Raw genomic sequence first — 22,501 nt, 5'->3', positions numbered from 1 at the left:
AAAGAGTGTGATTTGAACTCTTTGGGATCATGTATGAAGTACTAAATATTTTCTTTTTGGGCTGGGCACCGTGGTTCACACCTGTAATCCCAGCACTTTGGGAGGCCTAGGCAGGGAAGGATTGCTTGAGACCAGGACTTTGAGGCTGCAGTGAGCTATGATCCTGCTACTGCACTCTAGCCTGGGTGACAGAGTGAGACCTTGTCTCAAATAAATAAATAAACACATAATAATTAATAATTTTTTTTCTTTTTGTTCTTTATTTTGAGAGGTGTGGGTTAAACCTGCCTCTTTGTTCATTCAACAATGACCTTAGGGAGATTTATTTAACATTTTTATGCATCACCTTCCTTATCTGTAAAATGAGAGTGGTTGTGAGGAATCAATTAATATACGTAAGTGTTTTTATTTCTCTTTAGGATGTAGTAAGTGATCATTAAATATTACCTATAAAATAATCATTTAGTAATATAAATAAATTATGTCATAATTCAAATTGTAACTTTGCTTTTATTAGTGCGTTTTCTGATGTTCTCAACATCATTGATGATCTTATATAACATCCAATAAAAGTAATGTAGGTCCTTTTGAGATACGATAGGAAGTCATAATGGTATTCTCCCTTCAAGTTTTATTGTGAGTTTCAAAATTGATCTCAACTGCCTTATTTGAATATAAGCACTCCTGATCATTGTTATCTCTATCCTTCTTTCCATCTACACACAGAAAAATCATTTCTTACTTCATTTTATTTTTATGATGATATAGTCGTGGGCTGCATAATGACATTTTGATTAACAGTGGACTGCATAAACGACAGTGGTTCCATAACATTATAATACCATATTTTACTGTACCTTTTCTATATTTATAAATGTTTTGATATACAAATACGTACCATTATGTGACATTCATGGGATGAAATCACCCAACTGCATTTCTCAGATCTATCCCCATCCTTAAGCAATACATGACTATATATAAATAATCATAACACTTGGTATATTGCATTACTTCATATCTTTAAACGCTTTATTTAGTGTATGCTTTCTTTGCAATAATGCTAAATTTATAAATCATAACTCATGAATATGGTTTCTACTACTTTTCCTTATATTTAACAAATTAATATTTTTATTAAAAATTCTCCTTTAGTTCAGTGTTTAGTACAAGCATATGTCAAGTGAATATCATTTATATATTTTTTAAGAATTGAAGCCTCATAGGAAATAATCACAAATAATTTGATTTATGAATTAACTTGAATAATATTTCATGTTTAGAATTATGTACAGAGAAATGAAGGATTCTGACAAAGAAAAGGAAAATGGAAAAGTGGTAAGTTATTTTAAGAATATCTGTCTTATTCTTGGTTATTTAGTAAAAAAAAAAAAAAACCCAAAAGAAGAAAAATAAAGTAAAACTAATGTTATGTTGCAATTGAACATTTGAGGGGAAAATGACTAACATGAATTTCTTTAGAATGGATTAAGTGCATGATCCTAAAGCTGCCTCATGTAAATGCATGTGAAATATCATAGACTTTATATTTGGGAAAGGCCAACATTTGGTTTTTCCTGTTGTAGGGTTGCTGGTCTATAGAGCATGTGGAACAGTACCTTGGCACTGATGAATTACCAAAGAATGACTTGATAACCTACCTGCAGAAGAATGCAGATGCTGCTTTCCTGCGCCACTGGAAATTAACTGGCACTAATAAAAGTATTAGGAAAAACAGAAATTGTTCTCAGCTCATTGCTGCATATAAGGTATATGTTGGCATCAAAACACTATTTTGATTGGGAATGGCTTTTGTGCTTTGTTTTGCAGCTTTAAAAGCTTTTTAAGGAAGAAAGGTTCATTGGGACATAATTAAAAAATGAGGTTGAATTAACATTGTAAATGTGCCAATGGTAAAATTTCAAATATAACTTGTGGTATTGTATCTGAGTACAGATTTTGAACTATGGATTATAGTGGTTATATTTTATTTGAGAATTTTAATGGTTTAGAATGTATTCATTTTCATCTTATGTAATACTTTTTTTATTTAAAAAGAAGGTAATTCTTTGAAAAAGTCCCACCTTTGCAAAGTAATACTAAGATAGTGATGCATTACTTTTCTTGAACATGTGATTAACAGCCCGTTTTTCTAATTGTTTCTACAGGACTTTTGTGAGCACGGAACAAAGTCTGGGTTAAACCAGGGGGCAATTTCTACTCTTCAAAGTAGTGATATTCTTAATTTAACAAAAGAACAGCCCCAGGCCAAAGCAGGCAATGGACAGAACTCTTGTGGAGTAGAAGATGTCCTTCAGCTTCTGCGCATTCTGTATATAGTTGCAAGTGACCCTTATTCTAGAATATCCCAAGAAGGTCTGTAAGAAGCCTTGTTTCATTTCTGTAGCATTCTTAAAGCAAGTCAGTTTAAATTTTTATTAACGTTATTAATTACTTTTACAGACAGTGATGAGCAGCCTCAGTTTACTTTTCCACCAGATGAATTCACTAGCAAAAAAATCACAACAAAAATTTTACAGCAGATTGAGGTAATAATATCAGATAGTTGGAACCCTTCATTATGTAACTGTTGGACTTTTCATAGTACTCCCTTTCCTTCCTTTTGCCTCTCACCATCTCTCTCTACCCCCTGATTCATTAATTTGGGCAATATGGTCTTGTGCATTCATTTCTTAATTACAGTTAAGAATTTACTTCTTTTTTTGTCATTTTTATTAATTGCCTTAATAACATTAAGAAATTGTTATTTGTTAATTTGCAGGAACCATTGGCATTGGCAAGTGGAGCTCTGCCAGACTGGTGTGAACAGTTAACCAGCAAGTGTCCTTTTCTGATACCATTTGAAACTAGACAACTTTACTTTACATGTACAGCATTTGGTGCATCAAGGTAGGAAGTGTACCTTTTTCTTTATTTTTTTTTTGAAACAGAGTCTCACCTATATCACCTAGGCTGATCGTGAATTCCTGGTCTCAAGGGATCCTCTTACCTCAGCCTCCCAAGTAGTTGTGATTACAGGCATGCACCACCATGCTGGTGCTAAGGAAGTGTATCTTTTTATGTTTTTAGAATGTTATATAAGTTCAAAATGTACAAATATACTGTCAAGACTGATGGAGAAAATGTATTAGCTTGTGTTCTTATGAAAAGTAGTCAATATTTTAAAATTTTCCATTTTCAGTTGGATACATGCTTTGTTGGAGTAGTATGGATTGAATCAAATGTTTCCATCAGTTAACATTTACTGTGTATAGTACTTTAGTAGTTGTATTTACTGTACATAGTAGTTTAGTAGTTGTAAATTATTAGTTGCTGAAATTTCCGGCAATACCAAACTGAATGCTTACAGATAGCCTTGATAATATTTAAATATATCTTCCTTCCTTTTGATCATTTTTCTCTTACCACCATCTAACATACTACATATTTTACTTACTATAATTTTGTTTTTCTGTCTCCTTCCACTAGGTCAGAGTTTCATGAGGGTAGGAATTTCTGGCTGTTTTGTTTTCTGCTCTAGCTAAAGTGCCTAAAACAGTGTATAGCATATTGTAGGCGGTCAAAAAATATTTTGTTGAATGAGTATATACTTATAGTGTTCTTTCAAAATAGGTGTAGCTATTTCTTCCCTGATAAATTACATTTTTGTACCATTTAATACTATTTACAAAGCATTTGTATACATGGAACTATAGATCTGTTGTGATAAATGGCATTGATTGTGACTTCTATTTTATAGGTGAGGAAATTGATTCTCATAGTACTTAGCTGATTTGCCTGAAATTACCAAACTATAGTAGCACACTTGAGAGTAGAACCTTCATCTTCGTGTTCCTAGTTACAGGTTCTTTCTCCCACCGTAGATGGATTAGCTGTGTTGTGTTAAAGAAAATGTTTTAAAATTATAACAGCCATTTTGATGGTGGCTTTCAGTTTGAAAAATAGCTTAACCATTTTTTAGTTTCTCTGATAGTTAGGAAATGTTTATATTTTTTGTATGATGTAGGGCTTGGACCACAGACCTTCATTTTTATGTAATTGCTAAAATAAAGAGGGAAAATGTAGACCCAGTACTTCCTCAATTTGTTTAAGGCAGATTATAATAAAGAGAGTTTTATATATGTTTACTTATGAAAGGAATTTATGCAATAAAAAAGATTACTGTGTTTCAAAAATCACCTTATAAAATACTTTTTAAAAAATTTCTTAAATCTTTGAATTCTGTTGCTGGTTCAGTAGTAATACATTCAACTCTTAATATATGGTACAGTTACATAGATTTTTTTCCATTTCAGAGCAATAGTGTGGTTACAAAACCGACGCGAAGCCACGGTGGAACGAACAAGGACCACAAGCAGTGTAAGGCGAGATGATCCTGGAGAGTTTCGAGTTGGTCGTCTCAAGCACGAAAGGGTAAAAGTTCCACGTGGTGAATCACTGATGGAATGGGCTGAGAACGTCATGCAAATACATGCAGATCGGAAATCAGTTCTTGAGGTAACTTCATATAAAATAAGATTTCTTTTAGGGAGTAGGAATGACACAGGGGAACCAGCCAATCTCTGTCTTCCACTGCATAAAAACTGTTAGATAAATGTGAAGAAGGATTTCTTTCTCAGAGCATCTTTCATAAGAGGATGTCAGCCCACCTCCTCATGGTTTAGGATCTTGCGCAATTAATGAGGAACAAAGAACGTCTTCACTCTTGAGGTGGCAAAGTGTTTGAAGGCCACTATCCATTACTTAACAAAGTTGGATTGAATTAGTACTCTCAAGGGATTCTTTCTGTTACTCTAAATTTTACCTTTCTGGTTAAAGTTTGCTATTAGATAGATACCTGCGTTTTTGGAGCACACTGTTTTGTAATATTGTTTCACTTAAATTGTGCTTGGTATTATATCATTGATATGTATTAAGCATGTTGTGGCAAATGGCCGTATGAAATTCAGTATATTTACTATAGAGGTGTCATTGTGAACATCGTTGATTATATTCCCTCTAAAGAGTATTCTTTAGATGAGGAACAGTGGAAATAATACCTCTCCCGCCACAGATGTGAACCAGCTGGTTTATCTTTTTTTTTTGAGACAGGATCTTGCTCTGTTGCCTAGGCAGGGGTGCAGTGGCAAACTTCTGGGATCAGGTGATCCTCCTGGCTCAGCCTCCCAAGTAGCTGAGACTATAGGTGTGAGCCACTGTGCCTGGCCTGTTTTTATCTTTTGAATCACAAACTGATCGTGACAAATTTGATACATCTCTAGAAGATGTACAAGGCCTTATGGCTTTCACTTTATATACAAACTTTCTTTGCCTTCATCTTATTTCTCCTACCCTTATATTCTTCTAACCTAGATAATCCTTTTTTTAAAAAACAAAACTGTGCTGTATGCTTTTGCAATAATACCTCAAATCATTTTTGGAACAGGTAGAGTATGGACCAAAAACCTCTAAAGTTATTGCTTAAAGTCACAAATGAGCGGAAGATTTTAGGTTTTGGTGTCACATAGACACATAAAAATCTGTACAACATCATTTCCTCAAGCAAATCATTTAACCTCTTTATCTGAGATTTGGTTTTTTGGGGTGTAAAAAGGAGATAAATATTTTGTCGGGTTGTTGTGTTAAGCAAGTTCGTGTATGAACAGTGCTCAGCACAGTGTTTAAGAATGTAATAGTGTACAACAAATGTGCTCTTCTCTTTAGTAAAACTAAAATAAAACTCCTTTGTTGCTTGTAGTATACTACATGGCGTTATGAAAAAAAGTTTATTACTGGATCAGATGTCACAAATTTTTATAAGAATTGGATCTTTTTTTAATTAAACTCAAAACTTTAAGTTCACTTTCCCCATAATTTATTTGTTCCTATTTTAGGTTGAATTTTTAGGAGAAGAGGGGACTGGCTTGGGTCCCACGTTAGAGTTTTATGCTCTGGTGGCAGCAGAATTCCAGAGAACTGACTTGGGAGCTTGGCTTTGTGATGATAACTTTCCAGATGATGAATCTCGTCATGTAAGATTTATTTCTTATTTTGTGAGTTGAGTTGTGACTCTGCTTTTGGAAAGTGTTAAAATAGGTTATGCTGGGTACAGTGTACACTATTCAGGTGATTACACTAAAAGCCCAGACTTCACTGCTGTACAATAGATCCATGTAACAAAATTGCACTTTTACCACCTAAATATATTGAAATTTTAAAAAAATAGGTTATATTTTCAGAACATATGCCAGGTTTTCTGAACCTACTTTTATTATCACATAATCTTGATATTGTCAAAATATTTCTAAAGGATAAAATTTAGTCACTGAAAGCTATTTATATAAAGTGTGTATACTTTTAGATAGCTAAGATGAAGATGTGTAATGTTTATGGGTTTTTTCTTAGGTAACATGATAATGATAGGTTTAACTACTGTTACCTTTTGTTTAATTTTATTTGCATTTTCCCTTTTAAAAAACTAGGTCGATCTTGGAGGTGGATTGAAACCTCCTGGATACTATGTACAGAGATCATGCGGACTGTTCACAGCACCATTTCCACAAGATAGTGATGAGCTTGAAAGGATCACAAAACTCTTTCATTTCCTTGGGATATTCTTGGCCAAATGCATTCAAGACAATAGACTTGTGGACTTACCTATTTCTAAACCTTTTTTTAAACTTATGTGTATGGGTGACATTAAAAGCAATATGAGTAAACTGATTTATGAGTCACGAGGTGACAGAGACTTACACTGTACCGAAAGTCATTCTGAAGCTTCTACAGAGGAGGGTCATGATTCACTCTCAGTAGGAAGCTTTGAAGAGGATTCAAAATCAGAATTTATTCTTGATCCCCCTAAACCAAAACCACCAGCTTGGTTTAATGGAATTTTAACTTGGGAAGACTTTGAACTAGTAAACCCACACAGAGCCAGATTTTTAAAAGAAATTAAAGACCTTGCTATCAAGAGGCGCCAGATTTTAAGCAACAAAGGTCTTTCTGAAGATGAAAAGAACACAAAACTACAGGAACTAGTGCTGAAGAATCCATCAGGTTCTGGGCCTCCACTTAGCATAGAGGATTTAGGGTAAGCTTTAATATATACATTCTATACATTCAACCTAATGGATGAATAAGTTCTAAAGCTTTTGGTTTTTTGTCCCCATTGATTTGCAATATATGAGTAAACAATATATCAAAAACAGTAACATGCTATGGGAAATATTGATTATTAATTTGAACTTTTAATTTGTTAATATTATAAAGATAATACTCAGGGTCAGGCACAGTGGCACATGCCTGTAATCCTAGCACTTTGGGAGGCTGAGGCGGGAGGATCACTTGAGGCCAAGAGTTCAAGACCAGCCTGGGCAATAGCAAGACCCCGTCTCTACAAAAAATTAAAATTAAAAAATTAGCTGGGTGTGCTGGCACATGCCTGTAGTCGTAGCTCCTCAGGAGGCTGAGGCAGGAGGATGGCTTGAACCCAGGAGTTGGAGGAGGCTGCATTGAGCTATGATCATGCCACTGCAGTCTAGCTCGGGCAACAAAGTGAGATCCTGTCTTTAAAAAAAAAAAAAAAAAAAAAGATAACAGAATACTGGAATATAGCTTATTAATCAAACCTCTGGAAGATTATCTGATTTATCAAATGTGGTAAATTTATATGTCTACTGTAAAAAGTCCAAAGCTTATTTTTGACAAATTCTTCAGCTAATATATATGGCCTGCTTGGCAAAGGTCACATACAGTTTTGTTGGCATGTAAGCCTTTATCCCCACTGGCTGCATCAACTAAGATGCTGCAGATCTTCTGATAAAATGCTGTTAATTTATATACATGTAATATCTTACCCTCCATACATTCTCCTATGATTTTAGGTTAAATGCAAGGCTTGCTTTCTTTTTTTCTGTTTTAATATTTGCTGATAATATTGGGAAGTTGTGTTTGATAAATGGTTATATATTCACAGACTGATATTTTTTGTATATATATATATTTATACAGGGCATGAATAATTTCAGTGAAGTAATAGTTTCTTCCTAAAAAAAAGTCTTACAAACCTGTTGCTGTCATAATTCATTGCAAAAATCTTTAGTTCATTAATTTTGTGCCATGAGGGGGAAGTAAAACATGGAGAGGTGGTGGTTTCATGTAATCTTTGCAAAGCAACATGGATTTATTAACAGTTGGTCTAGTACTTGTACACAGGGCTTTTCATTTAAAAAGGCCTCATACTAATATTTAAGCTGGTGTGCTACTTTTGTTGTTTGAGGAGGGGGTGACTCATGGTTTTGACAATAGCGTTACAAAATTAAATACCAATAATAGCTGAATGTGAATTGATCTAATCTTTTTTGTCCTCTCAGTTTAAATTTCCAGTTTTGCCCTTCCTCAAGAATATATGGTTTCACAGCTGTGGATCTCAAACCAAGTGGTGAAGATGAGGTAAAAATTTTGCTTTTAATATAGTTGTAAGTTCTGGAATATCCTCTAAACAAGGCCCGTTGTATTGGGTCCTACTGAAGTACTCCTAGATATTAACAGTTATTTATACTGACACATTTTCCTTTGCAGATGATAACAATGGATAATGCAGAAGAATATGTGGATTTGATGTTTGACTTTTGTATGCATACGGGTATTCAGAAACAAATGGAAGCCTTTAGAGGTAATTTTAAAGGATCTTTAGCATAATCCCTCTCCTTTTACTTTGAGATGCATGAAATTAAGGTCAAGAATTGCTGGTAAACTTGCCCTGTAGTTTTTTGTCCTCTAGATAATTAGGTCCTGCACAGCACCCAGAACAATTTGTAACATTCTCAAGCTGTAGTATACCCTCAGCGTGCTCCTCTGGGGTAATGGGACCCACTTTTGGTTGTCATTTCTTCATTTGTAAGTGGATGTATGTAAGGTTGTATATATTCTAATTTACGTGATCAGGATGAATTAAACCATGAAAGAATCTAAGTTCTTCAGGGGAAGATGGGAACAAAGTATATTAGACTATAAATCACTTTTGAAAATGAGAACACAACTTTGGCTGGCTTGTATAACACAAAGAGGTAGTGAGCTCCAGATTGAGTCGTTATAAGAATTTGGGCCAGGCGTGGTGGCTCACTCCTATAATCCTAGCACTCTGGGAGGCCAAGGCAGGATGATCGCTCGAGGTCAGGAGTTCGAGACCAGCCTGAGCAAGAGTGAGACCCCTGTCTCTACTAAAAAATAGAAAGAAATTATGTGGACAACTAAAAATATATAGAAAAAATTAGCCGGGCATGGTGGCATATGCCTGTAATCCCAGCTACTCGGGAGGCTGAGGCAGTAGGATGGCTTGAGCCCAAGAGTTTGAGGTTGCTGTGAACTAGGTTGATGCCACAGCACCCTAGCCTGGGCAACAGAGTGAGACTCTGTCTCAAAAAAAAAAAAAAAAAAAAAGAATTTGGCTACTGACCATAGTAACTGAATATTCTCTCTTTGTTCACATTTGTGATATAAAGGACAGATTTTTTTACTTAAAACTCTAGCAGTTTTTATTTCAAGCAATTTTATTTTGTTTATTCAAACATTTATGAATATTTTATTGATCTTCTGTCCATTTAATTGATAATGGATATTTTTTACTGATGCATAATATTCATATGTATTTATGGGATACATGTGATATTTTGATGCATGTGAAGAATGTGAAATGATTAAATCGGTATTTAGGATATCTATCACCTTGAACATTTATCATTTCTTTATGTTGGGAACATTTCAAATCTTCTGTCTACTTTGAAATTTACAATATATATTGTATATTATTGTTAAATATTACAGTCACCCTACTGTGCTATTAAACACTAGAACTTATTCCTTCTAACTGTATGTTTGTACCCGTTAACCAGCCTCTCCATTCTCCCCAACCTAACACACACACACCCTTCGCAGCCTCTGGTAACTATCATTCTACTCTTTACCTCTATGAGATCAACTTTTTGAGCTCCTACATAATGAGGGAGAACATGTAATATTTGTCTTTCTGTGTCTGGCTTATTTCATTTAACATAATGCCCTCCAGTTCCATCATGTTCCTGTGAATATCAGGATTTCATTCTTTTTTTATAGTCACGTAGTGTTCCATTGTGGCTATAAACCACATTTTCTTTGTCCATTCATCAATTGATGGACACTTAGATTGATTCCAATAATGGATATTTTGATTTGAAATTTGGTATTGGAATTATAACTTGGAAACTGAGTTGTATGTTTTGTTTTTGTGTTTTTTGTATATGTACAATGTAGATGGATTTAATAAAGTTTTTCCAATGGAGAAATTAAGTTCCTTTAGCCATGAAGAAGTCCAGATGATTCTTTGTGGAAACCAGTCGCCATCCTGGGCAGCAGAGGATATTATCAATTACACTGAACCTAAGCTGGGCTATACACGTGACAGGTATGTGTTAATATTTTCTGAGATCAACAAAATTGTTTATATTCCCAAAATCTAATGACAGATTCTCTAAAGAACTATTAATTTATTGAGTTACATTGGCAATTAAGAAAGCAGTGAAGTCTCATGATTACAAAGATACATATCCATTGATAAAGCTGAGAGTACACAAAAAGACAAGTGAATCATAGCTGATATTAAGATTCCTTTTCTTTTTTTCATTATTTTAAAAATTTGGGCCAGGCGCGGTGGCTCACGCCTGTAATCCTAGCACTCTGGGAGGCCGAGGCGGGTGGATCGCTCGAGGTCAGGAGTTCGAGACCAGCCTGAGCAAGAGCGAGACCCCGTCTCTACTAAAAATAGAAAGAAATTATATGGACAACTAAAAATATATACAGAAAAAATTAGCCGGGCATGGTGGCGCATGCCTGTAGTCCCAGCTATTCGGGAGGCTGAGGCAGGAGGATCGCTTGAGCCCAGGAGTTTGAGGTTGCTGTGAGCGAGGCTGATGCCATGGCACTCACTCTAGCGGGGCAAGAGAGTGAGACGCTGTCTCAAAAAAAAAAAAAAAAAAAAAAAGAAAAAAAAAATTTGGTAAATTGTAAATCCTTAGGCTATCTTGCATTTGTATTAAACATTTTATTGAACTGTAACAGAGAAGTACAAAAATTGTATATATAGCTTAGAGAATTTTTATAAAATGAAGACACCTTTATAATTGGTACTCAGAATAAGAAGCACCTCCAAAACCCTTTCCCACCATATCCTTTTCTAATAATTAAATCACTATCTGTTGATTAATTTTGCTTGCTTTTGAACTTTAACATATGAAATCATATAGTCTGTATTCTTTATGATCTGGTTTCTTTTATTTAACATTATGATTTTATCTAACTTTTTTTTTTCTGTTTGGCCCTACTGTGATTTGGAATATTTAACATGATTATGAAATTAACCATGTTGTGGCATTAGAGTTCATTTTATGGGTATGTAGTATTTAATTACATAAACTTTTCACAAAGTAATTAATCATTTTACTGGAATAAGAATGGATTATTTCAGGTCTCTTTTGGTAAATTTAGCCATATTTGGATTAATTATGGAAATGTATCTTATGCTTTTCTGACTTTGTTACATAATCCAAATGATCTTTATACTCCATTGATCCTTACGCTCCATCAGTGTTTCAGCTCTTAACATTTATAAGTGCAAGACAGTCTTCGAGGAATATTTTTAAAGTAGATTTTATCAGCCCTTTTCGTACTTACCCAGGACTTTCTAGATAGTGCTGTTCTTCTGACATAAGGATAATTTTTTTTTTTTTTTTTATGGGGGTTATTGCTGATTACAAAGTACAGGTAGTGATTTTCTTTTAAATTTATCAACTCAATATAACAATATTTTTGTTCTCATAGCCCTGGTTTCCTGAGGTTCGTGAGGGTTTTGTGTGGCATGTCTTCAGATGAAAGGAAAGCCTTCTTGCAGTTTACCACTGGGTGTTCAACTCTACCCCCAGGTGGACTGGCTAACCTGCATCCCAGGCTCACAGTTGTACGCAAGGTACAAACTCTCTAGCTATTGGGGAATCCAAACGGAATTTATTAATAGTTACTTTAGGATTGAAAGAAATATTTAATCTCAGTGGTTGTTATATTTGTTTTATTTCTGTAGGTTGACGCCACTGATGCAAGCTATCCATCAGTCAATACATGTGTGCATTATCTTAAGTTGCCTGAATATTCTTCTGAGGAGATCATGAGAGAGCGCTTGCTAGCTGCTACAATGGAGAAAGGCTTTCATCTCAATTGATCTTTGACATGCAGTGGGAGACATCAGAGACTTTTAAAATACTAGTGAAGCCTCTTGTGTTTGTGTGCAGAGAAGTATATGATCCTCCACGCTAATGACACTTGCCTTTTTTTCAACCATTAAGGCTTTAAGAACATGTGGAATAAGTTCGTTAGCTGCTAATGACAAAACAAATTCTTTAACTACCCAGCCAGCAAGTATATAGCACAGAACACTGTGTTGCTTTACAAGGGCTTACGTGACTGGAATAAGGTGGTCCTACTTTGACTGTTCCAAAGAGCAGCTTCTCAGATCTTCAGTGTTCACTGGTAAATTTCTAACAGTGTGTTTGTGTAAAGTTTGTCATTTCATACTCCATACACTACAATTGCCATCACTGATAAACCTGTTTTGCTGGCTTTTAAGCTACTTGGTCAAAAATCCTGCTTCCTTAAAACAGAGAGAGTTAATGAGCATCTCAAGCTTTTCCTTTTTCTTTTCCTTTGTAATGATGCCTGCACTATCAGAGTATTCTAGTGTTCTCTCTTTTGTTTAGCGTATAATCATGCACAACCTTTTTATTTCTTTGAGGTGGGAGTATATTTTTATTTCCTAAATGCCGTATTATAAAGATCAAATACTTAAGTGTGTTTAGCTCAAAAATAAAGATATATTAAGGGGGGAAAAACACTGGTCTAGGTGCAAGGCACACTTAAAGCAAGTTTTACTTTTGGTTGTATTTTCTTTGTATATTATAAACATTTATTTAACTTGTTGCAGTTTGAAGTAAAAAATTTCCAAAATGTATGCTCAACAATAATCATTAAAATGTTTGCAGCGTACAAACGTGTGTCATGTGACTATTTCACTGCAGTCATCAGACCTAAGAACTTAACCAGGTACTTTTCATTTTGACTCATTCAGATTTAGTTTTCTGAAATTATTACATAAAGAAATGTGATTTTCTATAGTAAATACATTTACTGAAATTGGAAGGCTAAAAAATATATACATTCACACACTTAATTGTGATCCAACTGTTGTGTTCAGTTTTCAAGTATTCTTTAGCTAGAAAAATGGCTAGTTATTTGTGTTAATTTTTTAAAAGTGAGATCTGCTATTTACCATTATATTTGGAGGGATATGTAAGTAAGGATGTAACTATGATCCAAGAATGATTTTTAAATGTTGTGTTAGTGTGAAAAGAAACCTCCAGGATACAGCTGCTTCCTGGTTGTGAAGAAGGGCCTGTATTTCCATTTTCGAAATTCCTGTTGTTACCATGTCTGTGCGTATAGGTGAAGGAAATGTCACTAGGTTCAATTTAGCCAAATGGCTTTTTTAAGGAACTAAAAGCATGTTTGAAATTGCCCAATATTTACCTGTTTAAAAGGTATATTGCCTTTCTACATGAGAAGAGACATCTCCCACTACAGTTAATGATTTGAGTACTGTTTTTATTTGCTGCATGAGAATGTTGTGATTGTGTAATCAGAGGCAGCATTTTTTATTTCACCTTATTGTCAGCTTCACAGTTCTCTATGAGAATAAAAGTTAAAGCATAACAACAGTATTTCCATCTATGACCTACGTTGCGATCCAAAAAATAGTGGTGGTGATTTCAATAAAGTCATGAATGCATGACTAAAACTATATACTAGTGTTAGAATTAAAATCCAGTTTATGTGTATAGTGTTGCCATTAAGTCTCTAAAATGTCTATTGATAGTTAGCTTTTACCAAAACTAGCCTGGCGCCAGGGTCAGCAAACTATGCCCTACTGCCTATTTTTGTATGGCCCATGAGCTAAGTATGGTTTTAAATTTTTTAGATGGTTGGGAAAAAATCAAAAGAATATTTTATGATGTGAAAATTATATGAAATTTAAATTTTAGTGTCCATAAATAAAGTTTTATTAGAACACAGCCATGTTTATTCATTTACATACTATTGATGGTTGCTTTTGCACTACAATGGCAGAATGGAGTAGTTAGCAGAGATCATATGGCCCAAAAAGCCAAAAATATTTACTATCTGGCCCTTTATAGAAAAAGCCTGCTGAGCCCTGGTCTAGCAAGTTGCCACAGTAGGTATTGATGAGTTTTATAAAATCAGTAACTGTTTTTGAAATGTTAGGAGTCTTCAGAAAAAGTCCAAGAACAAAGTATGGCTGACCAGTCTGAGACATAAATGTTATAAATATGAAAGATCACTTAAAGACACGGCCCGTAAGTACAGATAGTGAACATTACAGTTCACTTTGTATGAGTCCAGTGTTAGGACACATCTACTGCGGTCTCCACACATACTATTAAGTTCTTAAGTATTTTTTCCCGTGGTATCTACCTGCTATTTTTTTTAACTGTTACTATTCTCTCAAGATACTAAAATCTGTGCCAAGATATAATTCAACTACTATTTTGGTGTGACCCAAAAATTAATTTTGTTCACTCCCTTGCTACTTCTGGTGTACCAGTTTCAGCAGTTACCTGAATGTGTTACTGATTAAGTGCCTATCAACTAGGACAGTGTTTCCCAACTAATGTGTCTCAGAAAGACCTCCAGAGCACTTTGGTCTGGACTGGGCTTTCCCCAGACCTTGGCTACTTAATACAAAGGTGGATCTATATACACACATACCACTCATGGTTCCCACAGGTCAGTACCAAAAATGTATTTCTACTTCCTCCATTGCACCTGACCTCCCACAGCTACATGCACATATACCGTAGACCCCCTTGTCCTTGGGGGATATGATTGAAGACCGGCTGTGGATGTCTGAAACCAAGGCTAGTACCAAACCCTATATATACTATGTTTTTTTCTATACATATACATCTATGGTAATTTTTAACTTAATTAGGCACAGTAAGAAATTAGCAATAGCTAACAGAACAATTATAACAATATACTGTAATAAAGGTTATGTGAAAGCTGGGTATAGTGGTGTGTGCCTGTAGTCCCAGCTACTGGGGAGAGAGGCTGAGGTGGGAGGATTGTTTGAGCCCAGGAGTTTGAGCCAGCCTGGGCAACAGAACAAGACCTTTTCTCAAAAAAAATTTTTCTAATTAAAAAAAAAAGTTACATGAATGTGGTGTCTCTCTCTCTCTCAAAATATATCACCCTTCTTTTGTGATCTGTCAATCTGGTAACCAAGATAGTTACTAAGTGATTAATGGGTGGGTAGTGTTATGCCCTACGCTGGGCAAAGGATGATTCACCTCCCAGACGGCACAGAGTGGAATGAGGTTTCATCACACTACTCAAGAATGGTATGCAATTTTAAACTTATGAATTGCTTACTTCTGGAATTTTTCGTTTAATATTTTCAGACCGTGGTTGACCATAGGTATCCGAAACTATGGAAAAGTGAAACCAAAGATAAGGGGGGACTACTGTACATACTTTTACCCAAGACAGTTCTGTATATTCTACTGTTGACTGGTATCAAAAGCACGTAGAAAGGTTTTGAGGGGATACAGGGCATTTTTATTCTGTAGTTATTTAGTAGTTTGCTTCAAGACATTCCAAGAGAAAATGGGTTAAAGGAGTAAGTCAGGGAGGGAGAAAAGGATTCATTTTATGCCAACCTATACAGATATTCTTTTGCATTCTGATTTTAAACTTTGAACTAAAGCAAATTTCATTAATCAGTATGATTTATGATTTCAGTATGATTATTAGACACCTTATTAGACATATGATTATTAGACATGCCTGTAAAATGTGGCATAAAGGATAGGGTTCTCTTAATGTCTAACCATCCATTATTTGATAGTAACGTTCTCTATAGAGTTAATTACATAATGGCATTGTAATTGCTAAGTGAAAAAGGCAAATTTTACTAAGACTTTATAAGGAAAAAGACATCATTCAGAAAACAATGCTATTCAAAATGCCATGCATAAGTCAATTTTGAAATTTTATTGGCTGACGGAGAACTTGGTTCCTACCACCATCCTGCTATTCTTGAATTTAATTTGCAAAAGGAAGCAGAGACCAAAATGGGTTCCTTAAGTACTCAAAATTTAAAGTGGGAAAAATATACTTACAGTTAGAAAATACAACTTGTTTCTCAGTTTAGAGAAAAATTTTCTTTGTACATATTTTTAAATACAGTTTTGTTTTCCATTTAGGAACGTTGAAAACATATTTGTAATGTCTTGGGAAGGATACTCCATTCTGCAATTGTGGTCTTCCAGATTCTTCTGGGCTACAGATGTCGAGATGTATTCCATGGTGTTCGCAATCAATGTCTGGCAGAGCCTTCTTTTCAGCTTTCTGACATCTTATCAAGAATTAGTAGAGGGGCAAGAATTCTTGCCCGGTTAGTTTCCACAATGCAGCCGTTTAACACCATCTCATCCAAAATGATGTGTACTTTATCTAAGTTAAACATTATCTAGGGTCATATTAAGGAAATTAGTTTTAAAGTTACAAAAAATGTTAATACTCAGTGAAAAATAACTTAGAGCTTAGTTTGGAATTTTCCCAGTGTAAGTTAGCCTAAGCATGAGGTTTTCTGTACAGAATTCCTGAAATTAAATTTAAAGTTGGTGTCCACATTAGAAATTAGTACCTTTATGTGCATATATAACCCTAGTTTCACCTTGGTGAAGATAACAGGATAAGTAGGCATAGAAATGGGACAGCTACATTTTTTAACCAATGACAGGAGTCGTCTATTAAGAGCTAAAGAACATAGCAAGTGACATTTGGCAAGAGAATGACCTGAACTCAAGAACAATGTTGTCTTCCCAGACAATAATAATGATTTGTTGAATACTCATGTTCTAGGCATGGTGTTGCATACTTTACATGCATTTTCAGTCTTCTCTACAACTCTCTGATGTACATGTTACACATCATCCTCATTTTACCCCGGATCAAACAGGCTCAAAGCCATCGTCCGAGGTCACAAGGCTAGTAAATGCCAGAGCTAGATTTTAAACCTAAAGCTTGGCTTGATTGCTCTGCTTCCAGGCTTCTCAGCCCCCAAACCTCTGTCCCAAATCAAATGCCTTCACAGCCTTGCACCTTCAGTCATCTCTTCTCTGCCAAACAGACTCAAGTAAAAGTAACTATGAGGAGAAATGAATGAAGAAAGCAAGATATGACAAAATTTCTGAATTTTAAGAGAGTACCTCTTACAAATGGGAAGTCATTTGAGAATTATGGGGCCACTTTAGCTTACTGGTGTTCTTATTGGACAGTAAGTATAGGGCATGGGGAAAGAAGAAAATATTGTCAGCCTGTGATGTTTAGCAAACTAGAAAGAACTAAATACTTCCCTCAAGAACCTCTTCAGTTGAGTACCTAACTTTTGTGAAAGGAGGAGAACTGGAATGGGATGATGACAATGGTTGAATGTTTCTGAATTCTATAATATCTGAAGTTTCCATTTGTATTTAAAGAGCATGATCCTGGTCTGCTAAAAAAAAAAAAACAAAAAACAAAAACAGTTGACATTGTTTCAAATAGATAAACTTCATTCAACAAATAGGTGACTGAATGCACTAGGGGAGTTCATAATTAAGTCTTTGTAAAATGTATTATCATCTGATTTTTTTCAACAATTCCAGATGTTCAAAGTCTATATTGTATTTGCTTAGTGAAGTACATCTACAGAGAATGGGACAATCTGTGAATGACTTTTAAGTTTTTATTAGGCTCTTTGTTAATATCTCATTAAGCTCTGTGCAAATAGTCCTCCAGCAGAATAAACTGTTTTCTAGGGGCCCATGGGAACTGTCCTTAAGTGACCCAGAAAAAAAAAAAAAAAAGCTTTACTCTGATATACCTATTAATAATGTCTTCCAATTATATAGATGATTGCTTTGTCCTGTGGCCAAACTGGGACTAGAATGTTAGGCCCTTGACTCAAACCTGTTCACCAGACCCAGAAGCCAGAATTTAGAAGCCGAGACAAAGTGGGCATGACAGACATGTACACGGAAAGGCAGAACAGAGAAGCACAGGTGGCTGTGTGAACAATGGCCCGCAGAACCCCCGTTGTATTCACTAATGCAGTGAAAGCCTTAGTGCCTTTGCAAATGTCAGCTTCTCCAAGATGATAGTCTTTGAGATAGAAGGAAATCTAATTTTGGGGTTTGATTTGGGGTTAGAATTCAATTCTAAATTTGAATTGGTTCAGGGATGAAGTTGCTCTGAGGACTGCTTTGTCTTTGGCAAGTAGATGATCTGCAGTTCAGATGTCCCCTTGAGCAGCTGTCCAATTGTTTTGAAATTCAGATCAGAATTCACTGCTGAATCATATCAACCACTGATATGCCCACATTGCAAGGACAAGGTCCCCTGGCAAGCCTGAGTTTGCCAACATCCTGGAAACATGAGTTGCTCAGTGAGGTCATTCTGTACTGCAGGCATGTGACTGCCTGTCTGTGTATCTGGCTCAGACCCTAATAATCATGCAGCTTTCTGGCACTATATGGGGAAACCACAGACCAAATCCAATATGAGGCAAAGGCCTGAAAGCTGATTTCCCTCCAGAATCACGTGACTCCTTTAAAATTGGAATCCAGTTGTTCACATCTTGATTTGGTTTATGAGCAATGTTTGTGCATACTGGTGAAGCCAAGAGTAATGGCATTTGGGCCATATGCCAGGTGAGCAGGGACCAAAATTACCCTATAAGCTAAGCCTCATGGCAAACACACTTCAACTCTGACATTTAGAGTAGAAGGAAGCAAGAAAAGCCCAGCAAGAAAGGTATATTCATGTAATGAGCTGGGAATGACTACTGAAAGAGGGTCTTCCCTTCAGGCTGTACTGAACTGACTGACTCTAACGATCCTTAAGGCAACCTGTTTCTCCTCATAGGCCCCCTAAGGTTGGAGCTGACATAAATTAAAAACAACCTCCCAAAGAGCTGAGTCACTGAAGTCCCACTTTCTCCTAACCTTGAAACCTAAGAGCCTTTCTGAATTTCTATGCATTGTGAATTGGGGTTGAACATCATAGGGCTCCTGTAATATTAGTGCCATTGGGCATCAAGTTTTTAATTAAAGCGATTAAAATGTATGGGTCTAACACTGGAATTTTGATCTTTGGATCATAAAACACTTGTCCAACATGGTATTTTAACACCACTGTGGTGATCTAGTTATCCTTTAATAACTAAGAAAACTGAGCAGCACAGACTCAAATGGAAGCTCAAAAGGAATCACAGGGCAGAGCCCAGACTAGAAACTAAAATTTCTAACTCCAGACTTTGGTCGCAGATCCCTCGGTTTCTCACTTGATTTCTTTTATTTTTAAAAAAATTCTAGCTAAGCAAAGTTCTTTAATACAATAAGTAGGGTGGGAAAACTTGTTCTCTTATTATTTATATTTTAATTCAATTCCCATGAAATTAAATTGCCTAGGGCCAGTGTGTTCACATTCCCTACAGCAAATCGACTACTACTGTACGGAAGATTATCATGTGACCATTCTGCACACTTCTGGGGGCATTCTCGTAGGGTAGTCTTCAGTTCACGTTCTCTCTTGCTAGTTAGCCACTGAAAAGGGGTGTAGGCCCATTCAAATTCTGAGAACAACAGGAAACCCAAGTGTGATTCTACTTAAAGTTTATGTAGGCTTATATAAAATTAAATATGAAAGTCCACATTGGGTCAAATGAGCCTGTCATTTCTCTCATTTTTTCCCTAACTCTCTGTTGCTTCTCATAACTTGCTGTCACTATCCCTGACTAAAACAGGACTCAGAAATGTGGAAAAAAGGCGTGGGGTCAAGGCAGAGGGTCCTGGTGGTGACGAATGGCAGCAGATGAATAGGGCACGTAGGACTCAGAGAACACATTTCAGGGAAATGTAACTATGGCTAGTGGGAGCACAAAAGGCTGAAAGGTAGAACTGTCTAATCTGTGACATTCACATCCCCTTCCTGGCATAATGGCTGACTCCCTGGGGACTGTTCATGGTGGTGCACGCCTGTGTCCTAGTTACTTGGGAGGCTGAGGCAGGAGGATTGGTTGAACCCAGGAGTTCGAGCTTACAATGAGCTATGATTGCACCACACTGTACTCCAGCCTGGGTGACAGAGTAAGGCTCTGTGTCAAAATAAAATAAAATAAAATAATAAAATAAAAGTAACCTTCAAGGAGAGGGGAGCTTCGTTCTGATAATATGAAGCCATTCTTGAAGTGTCATAGGCTCTATCATAACTCAAAAGAAATTATTTTGTAATGATTTTATTAATGAATTATCATTAACTCTCTGAGAGAACACGTAGAAAATTTCAGTTCATTTAGAAGCTGACAGTTCAGTGTTGGATGGCTTCCCTGGAGAATTTCTTTGCTCTTTTAGCCAGTATTTCTAAAATCCCTAGTTTGAATAAGCACTTTTGCAATTTCTCATTAAATCAGGCTGAAGTTATTTCCTACTTAGAGAAGCCCTATTCTGGTTTCTGGACCTCTGAGGGTATCTGGGATTTGGGGAAGTTAATGAAGGAGCTAGATGCAGACAAAGCTTGGTGGTGCGATCACTGCTGCCTGTGTGCCGGCATCTTCCAGGGAGCAGCATGGCAGATGCTGGCCGAGCCACAGACAGGGCACACGGCACCAAGGCCCTTTCTGTTCCCCCACCCTCAACTACAAAAAACAGGGCACGAGTCAGGGTGTTTTCACATCACCCACATGGGCTTTCAGGTTCTAGAATCGATTGTTCAGGCTTTTGGACTTTAAGAGTTTATAAAATAAAAACAGGAATGTTCTAAAGATGTTTTTAAATCAAGAAAACATTCTAGGTTCTACGCCTACCCTGTATTGTGGAGGAAGTGGGCACAAGGGTATAAATAGGGACTTTGGCCTCTCCCTGCTTTTCTCACCATGCATGTATGTGGGGCACCCCAGCTACCAGGATCCCAGACTACCTATCAATCATTCCTGTCTCCCGTCCTGCGGTGCAGGTAAAGAGGAGGACTGCACAGGCCCTAGTAGCAGGCTCTGGGGTGTCTGGATACCCTGTAAATTCTGAGGGCCCAGGAAGCCAGAGGTGGTCAAGAAATAGACGGGAAGTGCCTGTGGGCATCCTTGCCCCACGGGAGCAGAGCCAGAGTGGGGCTCCCTAAAGCACAGGGCCCAAGAAAGATACCCTGGTAGTCCAGGTCTAAAAGCAGTATTGCTGCATTCCGTTCTAGCAAAATAAACCAAGCCTTTAAGACATCAACTACCAAAAAGGCTGCTGAGGTTTTCTGCACTTCATGCATACAGCAGGTGTACAAGGAACTGGAGTGGGGACATCTCCCACATAGTGCTGTTCATTGGTGCCATCCTCTGACTATTTAGCAGATGGGGGTGGACACAGCTCCTCTGAATTATGAATCATCTGGAAAACAGCAAGCCTCCTGGGGCTCCCCAGCTGAGCACATTTTGGGAAGCTCATCAATTGGTTCCTAAAAATTCATCTTAATTCACAGAATTTGAAGTCTTAAAAAGTCTACTAAGGTACATGATGGGGCAAACTTTCCCTATAGGGACAAGCCTCATGAGTCCTCTGGCCACATTTTAGCCGAGTGGGTGGAGTGGAATGTAAAGAGTGTATAGGAGCTTATTCACAGGACATGAGTGATCTGGGTCATCGATGTGCTTGGTACCAAGGAGGCAGCCTGTCCCCCCTGACACCACCGTACAGAGGGTTCCTACTCACTGGAAGCGTTTTCAACAAGCCAGAATTTCTGTCCTGATTTCTTGTGCTTAGGTCATTTCTTTTTTAAATCCCATCTGTCTTGCTCTGTGATGTCAGTCTTACTAGAAGTAGAACAAGCCCATACTAGGGAGAAATGTATTATAAATGGTGTACTTTATTTCTCAAAGTCTCACTGTGCAGCCTCTGGGAAACTTCCCAATCCTTAAAAGGCATCAGGGTGGAAAAGCTTCTGGAGAAAAAGACCATAAAGTAAAAAGCTTCTTGGGAATTTCATGAGGTTTTGACTTCCTTCTGGTACGGTACCAAACCAAGCCTTAAATCATGTCTGTCCCACGTGGGCTGACAAGAAAGGCTTTCTTAAGCCTGAGCAAACATAAAGAAGATTATGTACTGTGAGTGTTGGGAGAACCAAGTTCAAGTTGCAATTATAGCAATTGTTTGTATTCATCCTTTCAAGACCTAGGGAAGCTTTCCTGGCAGAGCAGACCTGAACGATGCTAGCTACTTCAGCAGGTTCCTGGCTACGTGCTACCAGAATGGTGATGCAGAACGTCATCACGTCCGTAGAGCATCACATTCTACATACACGATGGACATAGGGTCTACCG

At 36.7% G+C, this 22,501-nt stretch overlaps 2 protein-coding genes across 5 annotated transcripts in view; one reads left to right on the top strand and one right to left on the bottom strand.

The window, feature by feature from the left end:
• The window catches only part of HECTD1 (HECT domain E3 ubiquitin protein ligase 1), an 86,627-nt gene extending 73,492 nt beyond the window's left edge, over window positions 1-13,135 (top strand). For all 4 annotated transcript variants that reach the window (XM_069486397.1, XM_069486369.1, XM_069486387.1 and 1 more), the window contains exons 31-43: window positions 1,284-1,338; window positions 1,587-1,769; window positions 2,169-2,376; window positions 2,464-2,549; window positions 2,783-2,910; window positions 4,317-4,518; window positions 5,895-6,032; window positions 6,483-7,090; window positions 8,373-8,451; window positions 8,581-8,674; window positions 10,291-10,441; window positions 11,854-11,998; window positions 12,110-13,135. In XM_069486397.1, the coding sequence (XP_069342498.1) occupies window positions 1,284-1,338; window positions 1,587-1,769; window positions 2,169-2,376; window positions 2,464-2,549; window positions 2,783-2,910; window positions 4,317-4,518; window positions 5,895-6,032; window positions 6,483-7,090; window positions 8,373-8,451; window positions 8,581-8,674; window positions 10,291-10,441; window positions 11,854-11,998; window positions 12,110-12,247 (2,215 nt within the window). In that variant the 3' untranslated portion in view covers window positions 12,248-13,135. The remainder of the gene's footprint in view (window positions 1-1,283; window positions 1,339-1,586; window positions 1,770-2,168; window positions 2,377-2,463; window positions 2,550-2,782; window positions 2,911-4,316; window positions 4,519-5,894; window positions 6,033-6,482; window positions 7,091-8,372; window positions 8,452-8,580; window positions 8,675-10,290; window positions 10,442-11,853; window positions 11,999-12,109) is intronic.
• A 3,111-nt stretch (window positions 13,136-16,246) lies between these two features.
• Window positions 16,247-22,501, bottom strand: part of AP4S1 (adaptor related protein complex 4 subunit sigma 1) — a 42,434-nt gene continuing 36,179 nt past the window's right edge. Inside the window, exon 6 of the mRNA XM_069464038.1 lies at window positions 16,247-16,627. Within this exon, the coding sequence (XP_069320139.1) occupies window positions 16,499-16,627 (129 nt within the window). The 3' untranslated portion in view covers window positions 16,247-16,498. The remainder of the gene's footprint in view (window positions 16,628-22,501) is intronic.

This window comes from Eulemur rufifrons, chromosome 2 (assembly GCF_041146395.1).
Source record: "Eulemur rufifrons isolate Redbay chromosome 2, OSU_ERuf_1, whole genome shotgun sequence".
In the NCBI taxonomy this organism is placed as follows: Eukaryota; Metazoa; Chordata; class Mammalia; order Primates; family Lemuridae; genus Eulemur; species Eulemur rufifrons.
Note: the sequence above shows the minus strand (reverse complement) of the source record. Positions and strands in the feature narration are given on the sequence as shown.